The 22037-nt window shown below is 42.1% G+C and overlaps 1 protein-coding gene across 5 annotated transcripts in view; it reads right to left on the bottom strand.

The window, feature by feature from the left end:
• The window catches only part of pde4ca (phosphodiesterase 4C, cAMP-specific a), a 52246-nt gene that overhangs the window by 18901 nt on the left and 11308 nt on the right, over window positions 1-22037 (bottom strand). Inside the window, exon 1 of one of the 5 annotated variants that reach the window (XM_076744600.1) lies at window positions 19601-20741. The exons of 2 other annotated variants lie outside the window; for them this stretch is intronic. In XM_076744600.1, coding sequence (XP_076600715.1) covers window positions 19601-19674 — 74 coding nt within the window. In that variant the 5' untranslated portion in view covers window positions 19675-20741. Of the gene's footprint in view, window positions 1-9640; window positions 10676-19600; window positions 20742-22037 lie in introns of those variants that run through there. 2 more of the 5 variants (XM_076744598.1, XM_076744599.1) reach the window with 2 other exon arrangements.

Below are 22037 nucleotides of genomic sequence, written 5' to 3'. Positions count from 1 at the left end.
AGAGAGATAGGCCTGTAAACCAGGGCAAGCTGTCATCTGAACCTTCATTCATCACTCCCAGGCCTTTACTGTGACACAACCAGAGGTAGAATTTGTTACAGCAGAGCCGACTTGCCGGACCGGCTCAGACATTTATTCAAAAGCCATTTAAGAGAAGGCAGAGAGCATTTATACATGTAACACAGACCTAATCTGGTGACGCTTGAGAGTATTGGATTTCCCTCTATAATTTAAAGTAATTTCTGTTGCGTGACAATGAGTGTGTTGAAAGCAGTCTGTAAAAAAAAAGAAAAAGACCAAACTTTGTTTCCCTGCTGTGGTGTTAAAGCATTATAATCTAGGCTGTGCGCTGCAACATGACACATGAAAGATGTTCTGGAGCAAACAAGGATTAGGATTGGGTTAATGAGACCACAAATTTCACACCAGCGGCTGAGCGTCCACACCCTGCAGCCCAACGCGCAGAACAAAGACAACCAGGGATGAACCGCAGAGGTGGTAAATGTGGCCACATCAGAGGACAGACTTTTAAAAAGTATTCTTGGAGCAATTTTCAATTCACAGTGACATTTTCTGCGCGAATTACTGCGTAACACAAGAGTCCCCAGTGTGTGTTCTGGGATAAAAGCGGTCTGCTTGTTTTCGCTGTGGCCCCTCACACAGAGGGAGGACCACCCTGTTTGTTTGTCTTGCCCTTCCTCTCTGTTCCTCTGACAGTGTATTATTTAGCCGTGTGGCAACCTGATGGATGTGGTGTGTGTTTCTGTGTGTCTTCAGCAGAGCTTCATTAATTCACAATAGCCTTATATAATCTTTATTCAGCTGCTTTGCTGACAGGTTGTCCTTGTCTGAGCTTGGTGCTTCTTGGACATAACTTTATTGTGCAATATCTCTGACTACATTCATTTGCTTACATCACAGCTGATATACGTTCATGTGTTGAAGCTTCTTCAAAGAGGCATCAGCATAAAGAATAGTTTGCCTTTTTGGGAAACACACTCATTGGCTTTCTTGTTGTAAATCAGATGAACAGATCAATATCTCTCTCATGTCTGTACAATCAAAACTAAGATACAGCCAGGAGACAGTTAGTTTAATTTACCATAAAAACTGGAAAACAAAGTGTAGACAGAGTGTACAGAGTGTAAAAAAGTAAATTTGTAAGGGTTATGTGTCAAACTATTTTTCTGTCAGGAGTTGTATCTTCCGGGAAATTCAGGCATTTTTTGCTGGCCAAGATTTAGTTTGGTATGGCAAATTGATGTTTTTGCACTTCAGTTACTGAAGGCATTAAACTAACAAGATAAAACATGTTAATTGGTGATCTTTAGATGTCCTGGTAGGCAACTTTTTTGCCTTTGGACAGAGCCAAACATGCAGTTTCCATTCTTTCCAGTCCTTATGCAAAGCTAAGCTAACCAGTTGATTGCTGCAGCGTCATATTTACTGTACATGCATGAGAATGCTATCAATCGTCTCATCTAACTCTCTGCACAAACGTCATTTAATTTTTATTTTGAGGAAATGCATTTATTCAGGGTATTTCCTAAAATGTCTAACTAGTGCTTTATCTGATTTCAGTGGTATAAGTCTTGCGTTGGCAGCAGCATGTAGGAAAACATTCGGTCTGTCCCGCTGCCCTCCCTGCTTGTCCCTGCTGTCTCTGTTACTGACTAATCCACCTTGTTAAAACCAGGAGTGAAATGACTGCTCACTGCGTTTGTACATGCTGTAGATCTTTGTTTTCTCAAGCTTTCAGTAACACAGAATTTAAAAGTTTAGCTGCTATTATTTCAGAAGATACTCATGAAAAGCAACACAAACAACAACTTTTCAGGCACTGTATCATTTCACATCCAACAAAAAGCAAGGCAATATGTCAACTTCTTTCTGTCCAAATGACAGTTAAGTATGAACATTATGCAACTACAATACCCATGCATGTCCATTGTTCAGAACCAAGCAGTGAAACATGTTAAAAGAATGAGTCAATGCAGTGTTAGCTGACATAACAGAAAGGCAGGAACACAGAATCACTTCAGTGACCTTTTCAGAAAACAAGTCAGTGTTTGAGACATATTGCTTAATGTGACCAGGTTGTATGGAGTGAGTGATGTGAAAGAGACTGCATTGTTTCTTCTGTTTGTGTGTGAACAGGAAGTGAGACAAGGAAGTATGTGAAACGTATGATTTTCTGGGAGAAGTCAGAGTTGGTTTGTTTAATTGATGAATGGATCAGCGAATCAGTGGAGAATAATTTATTACTGAAGAAAATGAGAATAAATCTGTCATTGTATCACACGTAGTAAAAACAAATGGATCTTTGACAGTGACAACAAAGGCCATATTTGTTACTTTATATCAGGCACACATGGACACACACACACACACACACACACACACACACACACACACACACACAAACGCTGGCAGTAAAGTAACTGAGTCATTTCAAACCAGGCAGCTGGTCTGTAAATTAAACAAGTGTGTGTGTGTGTGTGTGTGTGTGTGTGTGTGTGTGTGTGTGTTTGTGTGTGTGTGTGTGTGTGTGTGTGTGTGGTCACGGTTTTACTGCACTTAAGTCCGTCCACTGTAATTAAGTCAGAACAGTTTATTTTGCTATGAACTCAGAACAGCTAAAAGCAAGAGACAGACAGAAAAAGAAAGACAAAACTAGTGCGTGTGTGTCTGTGAATGTGTGTGTGTGTGTGTGTGTGTGTGTGTGTGTGGGCAATTATCACATGTGAACTGCATTGTCAGTGTTGCCTCTCTGATGGCTGTAATCACCGTGCCAGAGTCCAGCCCTCTTCCTCAGATCTTTCCTTTGGAAAACAACACAAAGCCGTCATGACGCCTGCACTGGTGGACGTGCAGCGCGCGCTGACCTCTAATGTCCTGAACAGTGTGAAGTGGCTGCTGAGGATAGTCTCTCTGTCAATCATCAATCGATTGATACGGTGGAAGCACTAGTCTGGTTTTTTTTTTTTTTTGGTTTTTCTCCCAGTGACTGATTTGTCCTTTTCAAATACTAAACTTGATACAGTATCTGTGTTTTTCTCTCGGTCCGAAAAATCTGCGGTTTGGTTTTAAGTTGCATGCACTCTTATCAGCTGCAAAAAATCCAATAATTCCAGTCCAGTAAAATTGTAGAGAAATTCTTGTGTATTTTGTGGCTGTTCTGCGAAATTAGGCTACGATAACCAATCATCCACAGTAAATGCATCCCTTAGCTTCAAATACTGCTGCTTGTCTTCCCCTAAGTGCACTTTGAAAATGAACTTTGCTGGCAGGCTGCAGAATAATGTGCAGACAGTTAGGGACATACTGTACATGCTATATTCTTTTACACTGTAGATCAGGGCTGTAAGAAGTAATCAAATAGTTGTTAAGTCTAAAAAATATTCATACTGTATATGAAAAAAAAAAAATGCTCATCACAATTTCCCAGAGCCCAAAGTGTCGTCTTTAAATTTCTTCAGTCCGAATCCCAAAGACTCTTCATTTACTTTTATAAATGACAAAGAAAAGAAGACATTTACTGACATTTTAGAAGCTGGAACCAGCAAATATTTGACACCTTTACTTGAAAAATGACTGAAACAATTAATCGATCATTAAAACAGCTGGTGGTTCATATTCTTTTGAACGACTAATTGATTTATCAACTAATCATTGAGGCTCTACTGTCGACAATTGTTTAAACTGGCAGCAAACTTTATGTCAGACATACACAATATATCTTAAACTAATGTGTCAATGCATGGAGAACACGCAGATAAGGATTACACGGTTTTCTAATTGTACAGTTATGACATCATGTAAAAACACTAGCGGTGGTCATTTTAATAAACGAGAGTGAGTTGGAGACCAGAAGAGATTTGCAGTGAGTCATAGGAGTGTCCTTGACTACCTACGTGCACACACACAAACACACACTCCAAGACGCCTCTGTTATCCTCTGGGATCGTATCGCACAGCAAAGAAAACAGTGAAGTGAGAGGAGAAGAACTGGTGGGAAATAAATACAAGTGGTGGGTCTGAAGGTGAGAAGACACATGAAGAAGAGAGGAAGTGAGGGGAGGAGAGAGAAAAGGTTCAGAAAAGTTCAGAACGTGGTCTATAAAAGTGCTGTAACATGATCAGCGTGAGGTGCTAATGCTGAAGGTTCCTGAGGCGAGATGAGATCTAAACGTGTGATGATGATGATTGTACTGACACATGCTGAACCCTAATGTACATCGAATATGTGGCTTTGTCATCAAGTAACTTGTTACAGTTTAAATTCAGACAATAGTTAGACGGTTCTTTGCTCTAAAAGTAATTCAGGATGAGCTTACGTAGATATAACAACAATAAGAGCTGAATGCTGAAGATAATGACAAAGTGCCTGAAAAAAAAAAAAACCCAACACATGTACTGCAGTGAGCTTTGAGCTCCTCACAAATTCAAGCTCAGTAAGCAAGTTGTTCTTTTGAGAGTTAATCTTAAAGCTTTTTGTGAAGCTGTTTCTACCTGACTGTGTCCCCAGTGTTAATCTACAGGTTGTAGCATACTGAGCAAAAATATAGAGCATAAAATGTGGATTAAATTTACACATATCCTAATTTCTAGAACTGTGGGTCAAGTTTCACCTGATTTGTGTTTCTCACAAAGATGTTGCACAACAAGAAGTTCAGAAGAGATGACTGGGTATATGGAGGCGGAGGACAGTTTTCAAATTGAACATTAAATGCAGTTTATTAAAGCGAGTCAGATCTCTGTGTGTGTATTCAGGCACCAGCAAGTGAAGCACAAACGTGGTCTAAATTTACGTGTTCAAATGCAAGTAAAACCATGCAGGGTCAAAGTATCCTAATGCCAAATACTTCTGAATGTCACAGGAAAAAAAGCCTCAAACTCTCTTAACACACAATACTTTTGCATAGCACACACGAACACACACACACACACACACACACACACACACACACTCATAATTGCACAATTATTCTGTCAAGCTGCGAAAAATTATTTTCGTGCTTGTGTCTGGAAAGCTCGTTACTGGGGAGTAAAATTGTAAGGTTTTAGGAGAGCGTTCAGCCCATAATGCCTGTCACACTGCAAACACTCCGCCATGACTTAACTCTGAGTGAATGAACATTACAAATGAACACACACATACGAGCCCACTTTCAAATCCCACATGAGCACAGCGTGCGTGTGTGTCTGTGTGTGTGAGGCCCACAACCCATCACCAGTGGACCTGCTCCTGTCGTTTGTGAGGCAGATAAATGAGTGTCGGTGACGCTCCCTGTGGGCCAAACCACCATTAGAAGCCACTAATGATTTAAGAAATGCTTTGGAAACACTTTCAGACACATTTATTATGACAAAATGCTTTTTGGCTGTGACGCCTCCTCCCCTTCGCCAGGACCAGTGGAAGTTATGCTCCGTGGAGGGCACAGAATGATTTAATTATTTCTGCAAATGAGCAGATTCATGTACTGAGACTGAAAGCGCACATAAATCATGGCCACCCTGACCTGGCAAATTTAGATAGTAATTGACCTATGGCACAAGTAGTGTGCGTCTACCTGAAACACAAGAGTTTATCTACACAAACTTATCTGGAAGAAGAAAAAAGAAAAAGCTGCTTGACAGGGCTTGGCGTCTAAAACATCAGAGTGTGTCCAACGTTCACACTTGGTGATTTTGATAAATCAAGAACAATGAAGATTTCTCTTTCCCCTCCTCTCCTCCCAGGTGGAACTGACAGGAGAGACTATTGGGTTTCTAAGAAATGCTCTTCTAAAGCTCAGCCTCAGTTACCTCACTCACATGTAACCTGCCAAAGCTGTCGTCTTTGTAAGACTCTTAATTCATATTAAATTACTCTGTGCATAAATCACGCTCTCTCACTCCCAAACACCCAACAAAGCTCAGACTTGTATTTGCTGTCAGTGGATCGTTTAGAAATAATCTTTTAGCAATTTTCTCCCCCTTCCCAAGCTGACATAACTGCATAATGCTCTGTGTCGTTGGCACTTCTTTTTATACTTGGCCCTCTGCAGACAGTGTTGAGAGAAATTAGATCAATAGCCTGTGGAAACAGAGCAGGCTGTAAATGGTGGGACAGCAGAGGAGAGAAGTAACATGGCTCAAAATAATGGTGCTAATTATCTGGCATTTAATTTTCAGTCTGACATCGGAATTGTTTTCATTTTAAAATCAAAAAACTTTTATATATATGGACTTAAAACAAGAGTGTAAAACTAGGACTTAAAACTAGGAGTGTACAGCCATGCTAGCGTCTGACGCTGTACTTGGCACAAAGGGGCTAAATGCAAGCATTAGCATGCTAACATGCTCACAATGACAATATTAACCCACTGATGTTTAGCAGACATAATTTTCACCACCTTGGTTTAGCATGTTAGCATGCTGATCAGAACTAAACAAAAAGTACAGCTGAGGCTGATGCAAATGGAAAAAGATTTGCATGTATTCAGCCGTAAGCCAAAGAATTGGACAACTTTTAACTTTGACCTGATGGTGGCGCTACAAAAAAAGTCAAGGGATCACCAAAATGAATACAGGAGGACATGAACATTGGTACCAAACGCCGAGGCAATCCATCCTATAGTCATTTCACTGAAAAAACATCATAAATGTCAAGCTCATGGTGGTGCTAAGGGAAAATCTGAGGATCACCAAATTCAAGAGGATACATCCTCTGGAGGTCATGAAAGCCTGTACAAAATTTCACATCAATCCATCCAGTAATTGTTGAGATGTCTCAGTCTGGACCAAAATGGCGAACACCTTTGAGCTATGCTGCTAGCAAGACTAAAAACCCACGTTCCACCATGTTGTTCTGAGCTGGCAAATACAAATTAAATGTGCCTTACAGACTGCTTTCATAGCCTAAAACCAATTTCAGGTTCATAAAATTGACATCAAAGGATAACTGAATGCAGCAGAACACATCAAAGCCAATAAGCTGCTACTGTCCCAGGTTTTCACAGGGAATCCTCTTATCTGTCCTCTTTTAGGAAAAGCAGGTGTTACCTTTCCAGCTGAAAGTTGAAAGGAGAAACCAATAACTGCCACTGGGCAAAACAAGCTGTGTATCAAGAGCAGATGTATTCAACACTTCAGTCTGTATGGTACCTGTTGTGCTCACAGACACGTAAAAACATGCCAACCCTCACCACATACTGTATCCATCTAAGGAGAAAGGGCTACTGTTATCAGGTTCTTGTCTCATGTGGTTAACAGATAATTTGGGCTGTAAATCACACACCAAAGGCAGGCGAGACGCTCTGGGTTTGATGTCAAAAGCTGCAGATTTATATCCTTCCTACCCCCGTAGGTTCATCTTGTCAGCTACCTTCATGAGGAGTACATTTTATGCTTTCAAAAGGAGCTCTGGCCGGCATGTTTGAGTGCCTACATCAGGTCTCTGGATGCCACTTTATTACCAGCACTGTGTTTTGGTAGATCTCCCAGAAAAGGAGGAAGAGAAAAAGAAGGAAGGAAAAATAAAAAAGTAGAGGGAAAGAAGATACTAGAACATTTCAGAAGTCTAAAGATTTACAATTTCAACCCTATAAATGGCTACTGTCGAATCATTTCATACTCATAAATATAGCTTTTGACTTCTTAAATATGTGATATTAATAGACTGCCAAGGTGGTCAAGGACAAGGCTGATAATCGTATGCATCCCCCCTGCGCTTCTCTTTGCTTTTCCGCCAGAGGGTAAAATGGTGGTGGTGACTCCAGCTCTAACAGAGCCTGCTCTTCCATCATCGGTGTACCCGGGAAGATCGATACCTCAACCCAAATTAAGCTCCACGTGCCCTCTGTCCAGTCTGTGACTCCCCTCCGTGGACATATTAATGGATCCTAAAACTGCAACTATAGCGTGCAGAGAATGTCTGGACTGCTTTTTAGATCCACAGGTGGAAGTAATCTGAGCAGCAGTGTGATAAGTAATAGTCTGACATTTCCATACTTTCGCATCACCCCTGAATTTTTGTCCACATTTTGTTCAAAAGTACAACTCCGCTGCACTTTCTTGGCAGGGGTCTTGAGGGAAATTCAATTGAAAGTACAACTGCCCTTTACAATCCCTCAAGCTCACAAATGTTCTGCATTACATCTGATAAACAAGGGTCCTGCCTGAGAAAGACGGCAGAGGACTGTAATGTAAACACGCCTTTATCTTCGAGACCCCCTTCACAGACTCCCCACTGGCACTGAGGATTATGTGTGAAGCTACAAAACTTATGGTGGACTTTTCCTGTGAGAATATCTGTGTAAACCTTGGCATTAGAGCGACACAGTGCACAAAAAGCTCTGATGGGAAAGAGCCAGTGCATGATGCAGAGAAAAAAAGAACATGATTTCTCCTGCATTAATGTCCAAGCTGCGTGTACAGAACACATTTGCATACATGCTTTATTTGTCTTAAGTGCGTATGAATGTGAGTCTTTCACATCCTGTGACAGTGCAGGGAAAAGTCTGAAAGTTGCTGATTAGAGGTGTAACAGACTGGCTGGAGGGTACAGCTGCAACAAAAATCAGAAACCACGTGAAAATCAGTGTCTCTGAATTACTGGATTACTTTATATTTAAGTTTGTGAAATTAAAATAAGAAAAAATGTAACATATATTTGACCCCCTCCCGTTTTTGAAAAGCTGTTCCAAGTAAATCTGCTTAATCTCACTGCCGTTAAAAGAGTTTTGCAGCTCGGCAATAAAATGCGAGCAGCAGATACTGCACAATCTATTTCATTTCTATCCCCCACACAGATTTAAAATTAGACATAGACTCCTGTACAGCTTGTCACCTCATTTTCAAGTCTTGGCTGAGCTACATTATATAGTATAACCACGGTTAGTTTGTCTTTAGCCACATGTGATTTGGCAGGAGTGTTCACAGCAGAATAAAGTGAATAATTTAAAGTTCCATGGTGGACTGCTTTTTGTAACCAAATGCAATAGAAAATACAAATGATGCAAGAGCAATTATTTCCAATTCCCTTGTGCTGAGTCTCGTTAACTGCGGCTTCAACGTGAATAGACACTTGGTGTCTTTTGTGTAATGAAAAAAAGAATCACTCCCTGGAGCAGCGCCGAGTCTAACAAAAGAGGAGACGACACAAGTGGTCAAGAGGAAATATGATAACGAGAATATTTTGGGAAATGCAGATATGAACCAAAAACAACTGATAAGGGCAAAAGAATGTTTCTTGTAAATACTGCAGCTGATAAAAAACTGTATGCAGGCCACCGATGTCAGACACTCTGTTATAAAACACTTAAACCACAATATATCAAGTCCTGTACACTGCAGCTGTGGGATCACCTCCATTTTTCACTTTCAATCAATACTAACATAAGAAATTGTCATTGATGCTGCACAAGTGATTCTATATTCCAGGTAACTTTTTTTTTTTAAAGAACTGCCTTTTTGCCAACAGAACATGCTCCTCACTTCATGTACTGCATAATGTTTCTGTGTGATGTTGCACATGCTGTGTGTGTGTGTGTGTGTGTGTGTGTACGTGTGTGTTAGTGATGAAAGGAGACACTGACAAGCAGAGAAAGACAAAAGGACTGAGCGAGTGAGAGTAAATGAGATAGCTCTTAATTACCGCCTGCGTTTCTGTATGATGTCAATAGGCGTGTTGACAGCACATGGCGATCCCCATATGTTCCCACTCCTCACAGTGATACTCCGCTCCACGGAGTAACAGAACCCACAGTTCGTCGGCACACTCATCTTTCTTTAGTCTACTCTCTTTTTTAACTCGTCCTCACCCTCCTCTTCTCGGACGCTCCGCTGCTCTCCCTCTCTTGGTTCTCCTCAGCTTGTGGCTGGTCTCATCCCTGTAAACCCCGGCCCGCTTCCTCGTCTGTCTGGCTCTGTCGGGCTGTCCGGCTCTCCACGGCTTCCCAGGAGTTCTCATTACCTCTGGCAGCAGTGAACACCAGCTCTAGGACCGCTGGCTCCAGCGCAGAGCAATGATGCAATCCATGCTACTGTACGCTGGTGAAAACCTGCTTTTCCTTGGATGATCTGAATAAATCTGGAGTGCGTTCCTTGCTGAGCACCTGAATTCCTCGTGCACACTCCCTGCAGCCTGCCTGTCTGCCGTGCAGGCTGTAGAAAAAGCTTTTCATCACTCTCAGCAGAGCTCCATTAATCGGTCCCCCATGTACATCTTGTCATTGCCCTGGGTCTAAATGTAGCTCAACACTGCTGCCCTCTTCCCCCTCTCCCTTTCTGCCTGCCTGCTCTCCCTCTCTCTCTCTCCCTCTCTCTTCCTCTGCTTCCTCTTCTCTCCTCTGGCTGCAACACCTTCAATCACAGCAAACAGAGACCTTTCCTTTCCCTGGGCAAACTTGCTCTCCTGCTCCAGTCTGTCACAGTAGCCCTGTGCTGCAGACGTGTGTGTGTGTGTGTGTTTTTTTTTGTCCGAGCGCCCCACAGAATGTGCACAGATCTGCACGAGGTGTGTGCGTGAGAGAGTGAGCAGCTGAGTGTGTGAGTTGCGCGCGTGTGTGTAGGCATGTGACTGTGCAAGTGTCTGTGTGTGTGTCTGAGTGTGTGTCACACACACAAGGGGGAACAAGTTTCAGAGTGAGGTCAGAGCTGAGAAAAGGGGCGGGATCAGAGCCAGCATGGTTCTTGCCTTCCCCAAATGTTTTAGCCATTTTAACCCCTTCCTTCTGTCTCACACACTCACACACACACTGAATCCTAATACAATGGCAGGACAGCACTCCCCCTTTGGCCATAGTACCATTATCCTTTCCAGATGGAGCGTGTATTAATGTGTGTGTGTGTGTGTGTGTGTGTGTGTGTGTGTGGCAGGTATGTCTTGTCTATGTTAGGTAAAGAGATTGATGATAGGATGAGTATGATAGGGTATTACAGTAAGTAGCTCTTGGGACACAGCTTGCTGAGAACGAAGAACATGGACAAACAAACACACACTTACCCGTATGCAGTATGTGCTCACACACAGGCTTAGGCACAAGCATGCAAGGTCACCCGTGGCCAGGGGCAGTGTATTTTTGAAGACCAGAAATGTGGAAAGTAAATATGAAACCTTAGCTGGCTGACCTTTTGTAGGCTTCATATGAAAACTTAAACAGGAAATATTTGACAAGAGATCAGTAAAACGAGTCCGGGGCCATGAATTTACAGACTATATGCCCTGAGACTGATTAAGCCTAGCTTTGGATTTTTAGACCAGAGAAGAAGAATTTGTAAAATGTCATCAGGATGAGCTGCGTGCATGAGAAGATTTTAATTGCTGAGGGGAGTGTGATCAGGTTTTCTGAGCTGTTAATCAATATTGTAAATTCAAATTTAGATTTGTAATTCTAAAAAAATGCATACATTCGATTTTTACCGGGAAAATCTGTTGAAGTCTGACATATTTAAATCTCTCATGTCATAATGTCATAATTCTGGCACTGCACGCTGTTTTCACTGCCTCTGTGAATGAGTGCCATATCACAGCTTTTTCTGGTTAAACAAAACTGATTCTACTCTTTAACAAAGAGGTATCTCTGTGCGGATCCTTTCTATAATGTTTTCAGACACTTAGAATAACAATCTGAGCCTGTCAGTGGTAAATACAAGCACTTTTAGTGGATGTACATGGACAGCGCACAAACACTGCAACGCTCTCATTCAATGAAAAAACTTTAAAAATGGTTGTCTCCTTTAGTCTCTTGGATACAAAAACATGTGAAATATGGTCTATAAATCAGAGCAGAATTCGTCCTGCTTGTCCTGTTTGAACTCTTGTTTTTTCCTTTTGCTCACAGAACGTGCAGTAACAGATATTTCAATGGTTCAAACCTTTGTCTTTCTTTTAGAAGGAATATTTGATTATTTTGACAACTTTGGCAAGTCCTTCTAACAATTTGGGTACATTTGTGATATTGCATTGGGATTGAATTTTGACCTTTTGCCCATTTGCTGAACTCCTTCCCCTCGTGTGCATGGGTCTATAATAAGGGGCAAACTCTGTGAGTTTGATGGGTGGTGTCTTTCTGTAAATATTCCCAAAAACAAAATACAAGACAAATAGTGTTAGAACTGCATTAAATGCTGTGTTTATCTGCTCTAACGTTAGCTTCAACTGTTAGCATGCCAGGCTAAGCAGCTCACTTTCTACAGAAGTAACTTAGCATTACTTCCAAAGCAAAGGAACACATCGCTGACTTTAACATTAGTTTGTGGGGTTACACATTGCATAAAAAAAACCCTTGTGACTGATGAAAACTATTAATATATACTACTTTAAATTGTGTAGCATCCTGGAGTAGCTGTGAAAGATAATCCTGGGTAATGTTAGACTTTAGGCTAATGTTAGCGGCTATCCTGCTTCTTATTGTATTTTGGGAAGTTAACACCCAGCCATGAACATTACACAGGACAGTATGACAGAATGAAATAAAAGTCTGATCTTACATTTCATCTTACCATACTTAAAAAAAAAATACGATGAAGTAGTTCTACACTACAAGAACTATTTTATGTTCTATATAGTGTATATACGTGGATCATCAACTGGTGAATGTAACCATCAATTCATACAGAAGAACTCAAACAAGGCTGTCAATTTAAAACAGGTCAGCAGGAGAAAGCTGGAGATGGGGTTTTCAACTAGCTTAATTAGCTCGCGAGCTAAAGCTGATAAAATCTGCCAGTGTGTTGTCATTTCAGCAAAAATTACTATGAATGCATTATGTGCCTTGTGTGACCGGAGAGTTTGGCAGGCGAAGCAGGGCTTGACGAGCGGTCATTTGCTATCCAGCTAGCTCCTACACACAAAAAACATCTCCATAAATGGATGTGCACTTCATGCTACATTCTGCACTAAGACATGGTTCAATTAAATTGGCAAATCAATCAATAGCATCACCTCATCGCTATGGAATTCACAAATGTTAGGCAGAGACACAACAATAGGTGAGAATGGAAAAGAAAAAGCAAGAAAATATGACTGTAATAGAGGCTCAATAGGTATCTTTAACATGAACCAGGCCGCTTTCTAAAGGCCAGAGAGTTTAAAATGCATCACAGCACCACTGCTCCATTACCTACATATGGGAAAGAGCTGGCTTATGCTTTTTTCATAAGCTGTGGTTTTATTTTTCAACTTTATATTTTAGTTGGTTGCGACATACAGCGCAGACAGCATTGTGGTTATTTGCTCCCTAAAAATATTTAATGTAATTCTTTAATATAATACACAGGTTGCGTGTCGGTGGTCGAAAAGTTGCCATTTAAGGAAATCTGCAGAGGTGCACACACAAAAAGGGTCAATCAAAACCACAAACTGAACAGACCGACAATACTGCTATATATTATGGCTTTTATGGAGCCTGAATTCAACAGGAACAGTTTATAAATCCAATGACACGAACAGAATCATGACCAGCTCCCTCATGGTCTGATATAGAACTCCACAAGTCTCTCAGTTTGCTTAGTTTTCTGGCTCTGTAGTCACATCTATCTTTTGTGACTATATACTGTACAAACATTAACATGTGATCTGGCTTTGGACTTGTAAAACTGAAGAATTTATCCTCAGTGTCCTGAAGCAAACCGGATGAGAGGATGTTGCGAGCATGTACGTTTGACGCATTTTCATGACAGGAAAATTGTTTTCATGTGCAGTTAGAAGAATAAAGTGATTAAACGACATGGTTCAAAAGTTGTGCTGTTTAGAGTGGACATGCACACACACACACACACACGCACGCACGCACACACACATTGGTTGGCAGTATACCAGAAGACTTCACAATGTTCACTGTATCTGCGTCACCGTGGTGGAGGAGAGTGGATGTTTGAAGAAAGACAGACATGAAATGTTTAGCTCTGCTCAGTATCTTCACATCTCGTCTTTAGACAGTCGTGCTCTAAAGCACTGAACGCCAAGGCGGTGTGGCGAGGTAATCTCTAAAACTCATAAAATAGCAAGGCCTCATAAATTCAGGCTGACCCCTCAGTTGTGGGTTTAATAGTCCATTATTTGCAAAGGGGCCTCATGACATCATGTGTTGGCTACATGGAGGCATGGTGAGCATTCTTGGATAACGAGCTGTTTTGAAGTCAGCGAGGAGCGCTTTGTGTCAGAGTCGCTGCCTGTCAGTGGACATATTGTCTGTTTGTGGTTTGTTTGTAAAGCGAGCTGACACTGATTAATTTCCACCATCATGTCCACTGAGATCCAATTATGTCTGAATGAAAGAAAATGTACAGTAAAATAAAATATTGCGAGGGAATAATGAGGAGGGACTGACATTCTCAAGCACAGAAACTGGTTGCTTTGAGTTTTATTTTATATTAATAAAAAGTTTTTGACATTTACTCAGAATGGACAGCATTAACTCTGACAGCAATGTCAGCCACTCTGTGTTGCTTCTTTGTCTGAAATTCATGCAGGTCAACAGTGTGCAAGTCAAATGCAATTAAGCATTCTGGGGTGTTACGGGTGCAGAAGAAAGTGCAGGCTGCTGCCGACACTGAGATATTAAGGGAACCAATACCAGCATCAGGTACTTCTTAGGAGGCTATATGACCAAAAAATAGCTATTAAATAATGCTATCAGGTCATAAAAAGTCAGTGATCAATTTAATAGCTTTGAACAACTGGAGCATGAGATGGAGGCTTGATTTTCTCACGGTTTCCTCTAACACACCAAAAAGTGCTGAACACTGTAGAAACACCCACTCATCTCTCAACACGGATGATGTCTTATAACAAATTAAAAACAGCTGCCATGCTTAGAAGAGCGTGGCAAATTTTACACCTGCCAGTCTTATATTATAGAAGCATATTAAACAGGCCTATGGTCTAAAACACATACTACATTAACCCAAATACACAGCTGAAACTATTGTGTGGCTGCATAATAAATATGAACAAATACATTTCGACTTGCTAGAGTCTGAAAAAGCATCACGAAGCCTGAGTAAATCAATGTGAAAATGTCATGTTGCTTCACCATTAAATCAAATGAAAACACTCTGCACAGTTTTACACACATTTTCCTAAATTAAACATGTTTGCTATCTTAAGAAACTTTGGGATCTCTACCAAAATTTAAAATAACTTACTGTTGGTTTGAACCATGCTCGGCCGTACACTAGAGGGACCCTGTGTCGGGTTCAGCAGTGATCAAGAGGTTAAAAAAGCAGCTGCAGAACAGGGTATACAAACACACCAGCACACTCACACAGGCATATTCACATGAGCAGGGCTGCCCATGTCCACTACAGTTTTCTTTATCTGTATCAGGATCTCCAGGAAGAATTGTTCCCAAAGCTGACTGCATCCATTGAACAGGAAAAATGGTCTCCTTTCTCACTTGATCTAATAACTTTTTGTATCCAGCACTAGTCAAATACAGGCAGCACAGGCTTGAAGCGTCTCACATCTCCTCAGAAGCACCCGAAGGGCACACAGCAGCTGCTCCGTTTATCTCAAGTTAAAGGTGATGACCACAGAGCAGGAGAAAAGCAAGCAACGTGAAACACGTTTCTTCATGGTAGAAATGTCATCGATAATACTGTGTACGTAACAAAGCAGCAGCACCAGGTGTGAGCATGTGGCTGCTGCTTGTGGCCTATATTTAACTGAACCTCGGTGATGTCAAACGTCATGTTACAGCATGTACTGTAGTAAAGGCTATCAGTGTGTCGCCTCATGATTCATTAGGCTGCCATCTGCTAGCACGACGGTGGGGCTCGGGGCTCGTCTGATTTGGGGATTGGGTGGATGACAGACTTGTGCGCACACATGCAAAACACAAGCGCTTGCAGTCACACTTACACACAAACAGCCCAAAAAGGCCAGGACGCACACACAAGGGAGCCCACTAATGCAGGCACATGTACAGGGCCAGGGACACGCACTGAAAGACACACATTAAACCTGTGTGAACTCTCAGATGTCAGGTGGCTGCTCTTTTAGGAAGGAAGTGCTTGTTGGAAAAGAAAAAAGTGCCATGAAGCGCAGACGCAGCAGCCACACCATCACAACCTCATTGATACTCTCTAGTACTACTCTACCTTTCATAAAATCAAATGTGCCACATCTGTGATTAAGAAAACTTTGCAGCGCATTGATAGTTAGTAATGGTATTCTTCTGCAGTATACTGTTGCCTCAAGTGGCCGATGTACAAACTACTCAGGTTAAATGTTACGACCCAGTACAGCAGCAGTGTTGGGTGTCAAGTCAATTTTATTTATATAGCACAGAATCACAAATTTGACTGAGAGAGCTTAACGGTATCAACAACATACAACATCCTGCACACCCAAAGTAAAACCAGGGATAAATCTCAGGAGGAACAAAGTGTGCAATAGGTGTCATGTATACAGAGTACACAGAAGTAGCAGCAGTAGAATATTTACTGAAAAAAGTACTTGATTAAATTGCTTCGAACACATTCCTTCATATTACATTACAACTCTCCACAGCACTGTGGAAGTCGAATTAATGACATGAGGACTCTTTCCAGCAGCCTAAAAATAGAATTATAATCTACCAAACCACCACAGCTTTTTTTTCCCCTCTATTCAACGAGCGCTTGGTCTGCAGGAGGTCACTGTGCTTTCACGGTCTGAGCATAACTTAGGCGGTTTCTCCCTCTAGTGGTTACAATGAACAGTCAACCTGATGCTGCCATCACCCAGCACCAACGCCTGGAGTAAAAGACAGGATTTTCTTCGGAAATGCATTTATTCATCAGTGAGAGTGAGACAAAGACAGAGCAAGGCCAAAGTAAGGCTGAACTGAATTACAGATTGGCCACATATTGAACATTTTATTGAAATTATTTCTCATTATTTACTGTCTGAAGCTGCATTTCGAATTCTTCTAATGGCTTAAATAGCAGCACGTCTGATCCGTTCAGGACACGACGACATGTCCTTTGATCAGTCTTTTTGTTGTTGCTGCGCTCTCTCTGAACGTCCGGTTAAAGACACCTGTGTCCTCTCACAGTGTGAGTACAGTAAAGTTGCTGGGTTTGAATTCCAGCAGTGTTAGTGTTGTCCCCAGCTGCTGCTGCTGCTGCTGCTGCTGCTGCTGCTGCTGCTGCCGGCCTCAGAAATCAATGAGACTCTGGAGGCGATTGGGGAAATCAGTCATGCTTAAAATATGGAGTACAGCAGTGACGCACACAGCAGCAAGCCCGCCACAGCCACACAGGCCCTATTGACTAATCTGGGTGTGTGTTTGGGGGGGCAGTGGCAGCTATATTGGGACCTCTGACATTGACACTGTTGCCCTTTGGTTGGATGGCCTCACTTGACACTTTTTTTTTGTTTTCTTAATTATTCTTTGACTCACAACCACTTTGTGTCCCCCTTCTCTCTTTTTCTACCACTTCAGAAATATCTTTTTATTCACTTTTCACCCTGTTACCCCTCCAGCGTCTCTTGGTCTAACCCTCTCCTTCCAGTCGTTATCTCCACTAAAAGCAGCACTATCTCGACCCATGTCCTCGCTATCACTTCTTCACCGCCCTCTCGTCTGTGCTTTTACCCGCTTTGTGTAAATTATCTCTTTTTCCCACTTGCTCAGCCGTTGCGTCTGTCTCTCTCGCTCTTACCACACTCTTGTCTCTTGCCATCGTTCTCTGCTTTAGATAAATGGCATCTTCTCAAACTGTCACAAGCTGCACAGACGCAGCACCAGCTATCTTCTCATGATACTGACTGAGAGCTCTCCAGCCTTGTCCAGCTTTAATGCAGTGACACTTGTTTAAATGTACCACACTGCCAGGGAAGCTAGAAAATGCATTGTTGAGGAGCTTACTAGTAGTGTGTGAGTGTGTGTGTGGTAGTCAGAGGATGAATAGTGCCCTGGTACTGTTAGTACAAGTGAGGAGAGGAGCTGTCTCTATTGTGATGGGCACACATGGATTACAAGAGACTGCTTTGTCTCGCCGTGTGTGTGTGTGTTACATAAGAAGAGAAATTATTTATTTATAAAGGGATTTAACTTGTTCCTTATCTAATTTAAGCACACCCACACCAATGGTATCTTCTCCATCACCATACAATAAGTACATCATTGTCTCCAGTGGCTAAAAATGAATAAATTCAACTTATTCAACTTCGCTTTTTATCTGACGTTTACAACAGTGACCCCACTTCAGTGCTGTTTTTTTTTTTTTTTTCTTTTTTCCCCAAACAGGAAACTCAATGAACAAATCAGGTAATGAGAATAGAGGCATGTTCTGTTCTCGTCTGTACTTTTGTGTCTCTGGCTGTGGTCTAAAATCTCCTGCTTTGATCTTCTCATATGATCCAAACAGGCTCACGGCTGGAGGAGTTCGGATGACACTCGTGAGGCGCATGCTTTATGCCCAGAGTTCACAAAAGTTTGCCACACCGCACAGAAAAAAATCCCACAACAGCTCTGAAGAGGGGGATTCTTTATGAATCTGTGCAGCATTTAAAGCTCATTTTAATGATGCATCTCAGTCACCATTCACAGTGCGTATGGACTCGTGCTGGACTGCGTAATCCTGTGTGTGTACACAGTATATTCATACGCCGTGTGTGCCTATGTGTGTGTGCTCTTGCCTTTCATGTTCTGAGTCTCAGCTATTTGTCGGTGCAAACTTACATAATGGCATGTCCTGCAGGGATCTCATGACAGCTATAGAAGATCTTATGTTTTTCCTGAATCCAGCCTGGTCATTACACAGTTGGGTCAACTTACAACAACAATGAAGCCAATCAGTCTCATCAGTGTGTAGACGGGGGGCATGTTACCATGATTGAGAGTCCATTTGACACTTTATTTTATTCCTCTCTGTTTTGTTTCCTAGAGGACAACATAGAAAACACAGATGAAATCTCCATCTGCTGCTCTCATGGGCTATTTTCCACAGTGCGCCAATATTTCTTCAGTTCTCTTATGAAACCCAAAGGTCCCTGACCACATGATGGTTAGACTGTGCCTGACATGGATGCCTCGGCTTGGCTCAGGTCCATGGACCCCCAAGGAGGGCCATCAGTGGACAGAGCCATTGATCTACCATGCTAGCCTGAGGCCTGCTATGGCAACAACAGCAGCCAGCACACCAACAGCAACACCAGCTTCATCACAGGACACGTCCAACCATTTAGCTCTTTGGTGTTAGACAGTGTTTCAGTTAATCCAGAGATTTAAACGGGATACAAGTGCAGACTCACCACTAGAAAAGTATTTATCAATAAAGCAAAGCAAACCAGTGCTTTCATCTGAGTTGCAAAAAGATTAACTTCCATGTTTAAATGTTTTTACCTTTTTATATTTCATGTAATTGACGTGGCACGCTCTGGGACTGAACAACCACCAGATAAACACCAACAAAATGTGCTGCTACTGTAAGCACAGTGACAGAGAATTCCCCATCAGCTGATCATAACTCATGTACTGTAAAAGACAAAAACAGGCAGTACTTGCCAGAAACAGAAACATGTGAAATCCGCTTCCCCAAACTTCCTGAACATCTGCAAACACATGTATCATGTTGCCTTCACTGTAATCACAGTCACGAAAACACACAACTGGATACGTACCCAATGCACGAGTGCCTGCGGGTGGAGAAGTTGCCATGCATCTTCCTCGAAAAGCGAGAGTCTTTGCTCATCATTTTGTGACGGGTTGTAAAGGAGCTGGGTTCAGTTCAGAAAGGCATCAAAATAGCAGATTTGGAAGGCGAGGGACTGAAATAGTGAACTTCTGTTGGGCAACCAAAACCCCCATGCTGTCATGAATCAGAGGGGAAAGCTGTCCAAAATGTCTGTGGTCACAAGTTATGTGCAGGATGGTGCAGGAAAAACAGGTCCAAGAACACCGAATGTAAAACAACACGAAGATGCAAAACAGCAAGAGTGTCATCAGCTGCACCTGGTATGAGCAAGAATGAGAGTGAACAGTAAGCGTCAGGCCCGCTGAGCACTCCTCCAAACTTATTAGCCAGAAATTAGTCAGAATAAACAGATCAAAGTGCATCAAACGGGAAACTGAATTTGGAGGTCAGCTTTTGGTCCTGCTGTGAGGGATATGTCCATTTCTTTTTGCAGAAAAGGAGGAATCAAAAAGGTTCAGCTCAGTGTGTGTGTGTGTGTGTGTGTGTGTGTGTGTGTGTATGTATGTATGTATGCGTGTGAGCGCGTGTGTGTATGTGTGTGTGAAGAGCCTAAAAAGGCAAAGAGTCTTGTCTGTTAGAGACCAATCAGAGAGTGAGCTGCTATATCATCTCACAGACAGTGAAAGTACAAGGCCGAATCAAATCAAGTGAAATTGAGGATGGTGTCAGCTGTCAGTGCTCATCTGGGACTACTTCCTCACTTCTTCTCCTTTCTCCTCACCACAGACGTGCCAAGATAAACGCTTCGTTCTCTCGTGTGTGTGTGCTGTTTCTCTCTCCTCGTACTCCTAAATAGGAAACAGCAGCACGAATTCTTCCAAACGAGCTGCAAGCTGACAAAACCAAATTCCTCCACCATGAGCCGCAGGTATTCTCTGTCTTTAAAAGTCAGGTCCATTTGAACACAGGGTCGCCTCTGTGATGCTACACCACCAACAGACTGAGCAGAGTTATTCTTAGTGGGGAAAGTGAGCTGGAAAGAGTGTTATAATCCCATCAGATGCTCCCTGGAGTGGACCGTCCCATGTAGTCCCTGTCAGTGGGCTATAACAAACTTCTGCGCTCTCTTCTCTTCTCTCCTGAGAGTGGTGGGACCAAACTCAGGCTTAAAACAACAAACAACAACACTATCTCCCCTGAGAGTGAGAGAGAGAGAGATAATGTGGAGGGGGAGGGAAGGGGTGGGGTGCTGGGTGGTGGAGAGAGAGAGAGAGAGAGAGAGAGAGAGAGAGAGAGAGGGAGAGAGAGAGAGAGAGAGAGGGAGAGCGCAGTGAATGACAGTCATTGCATGAGAAAGAGGACCAGTGTGAACAGTACTGGGGTCAGAGTGAGATGAGTTGACATGAGATGAAAGAAGAAACAAAGTGCTATATTAGAGTTTTATGCTGGAAGTGCAAAGTTTTCATAATGAAAGTTTTCCGATGAGAGAGTGTTGAGTTCCTCATTTCGTGCAAGCAGCGTGCCTCGATGCCAGCAGTGACAATACTGCACTGGTCAGTCAATACTTCAATACTGTGTGTGTGTGTGCTTTTTTAAATTTTCCTTTTTAATATTGAGTTCTCCTCTCAGGCCGTGATATAATCCATCCGATTCGCACAATATCCTCTTCACGGTTAGGCAAATATTTGCTGTCAGCAAATATGCGACAGTGTAAATACTGCGGAGAATACATGATTAATAAAGGATGGAAACATCTCGTTTTTCATGAGGTGAGGAAGGAGCAGACAGGAAGTTACAACGCATCTGAGGTTTTTTCACCGTCCCTGATATCTGTCAAGTTAAATGATCTGTTCTGAAGCCGGGTCTGAAAATGCTCAGGACTCACTTATTCCACTGTAAGACTTTAACAATTTAACGACATTGAAATTAGCCAGACGCATGGAGAAAGGCCTTCATCGGGATGAACTCTCGTGAAAGTTTGGAATCACCTGCTGTATGGAAGTTTTCTTTTTTACCTTCCATAACGGCCATTTTAACATAGATAAAACTATCATTCAGACACCAAATGTGTTACTTACATCTGAAATGGCCTCATGGCGTTTCACCACAAGGAAGAACACTGCTGTAACTATTTGTCCCTCAAACACTCTTGATTTTGAATAACGTTTTTCTCTCCTTTTGACAAATGGTGATGCCTTGTAAGATTTAGGAACTATTTGGACATAAATTACACAAATTCGTGTAACTAAAGTTGTCAAATCTTTGCTGTGAATGTCAAAAAGATGAGACATTTTTGTAATTTTGCAACTGTGCAGAGTTTGTCCTTTTCTCTATTATTCACCAGCCAGCCTCATTTGATTCTGTCCCAGTTAGAAAAGGTTGAGCGGACAGGTTGCTCGCAGGACTGAGACACTCAAACTAGA

Source organism: Chaetodon auriga, chromosome 12 (assembly GCF_051107435.1).
Source record: "Chaetodon auriga isolate fChaAug3 chromosome 12, fChaAug3.hap1, whole genome shotgun sequence".
Lineage (NCBI taxonomy): Eukaryota > Metazoa > Chordata > Actinopteri > Chaetodontiformes > Chaetodontidae > Chaetodon > Chaetodon auriga.
This window is presented reverse-complemented; position numbering and strand designations above follow the sequence as displayed.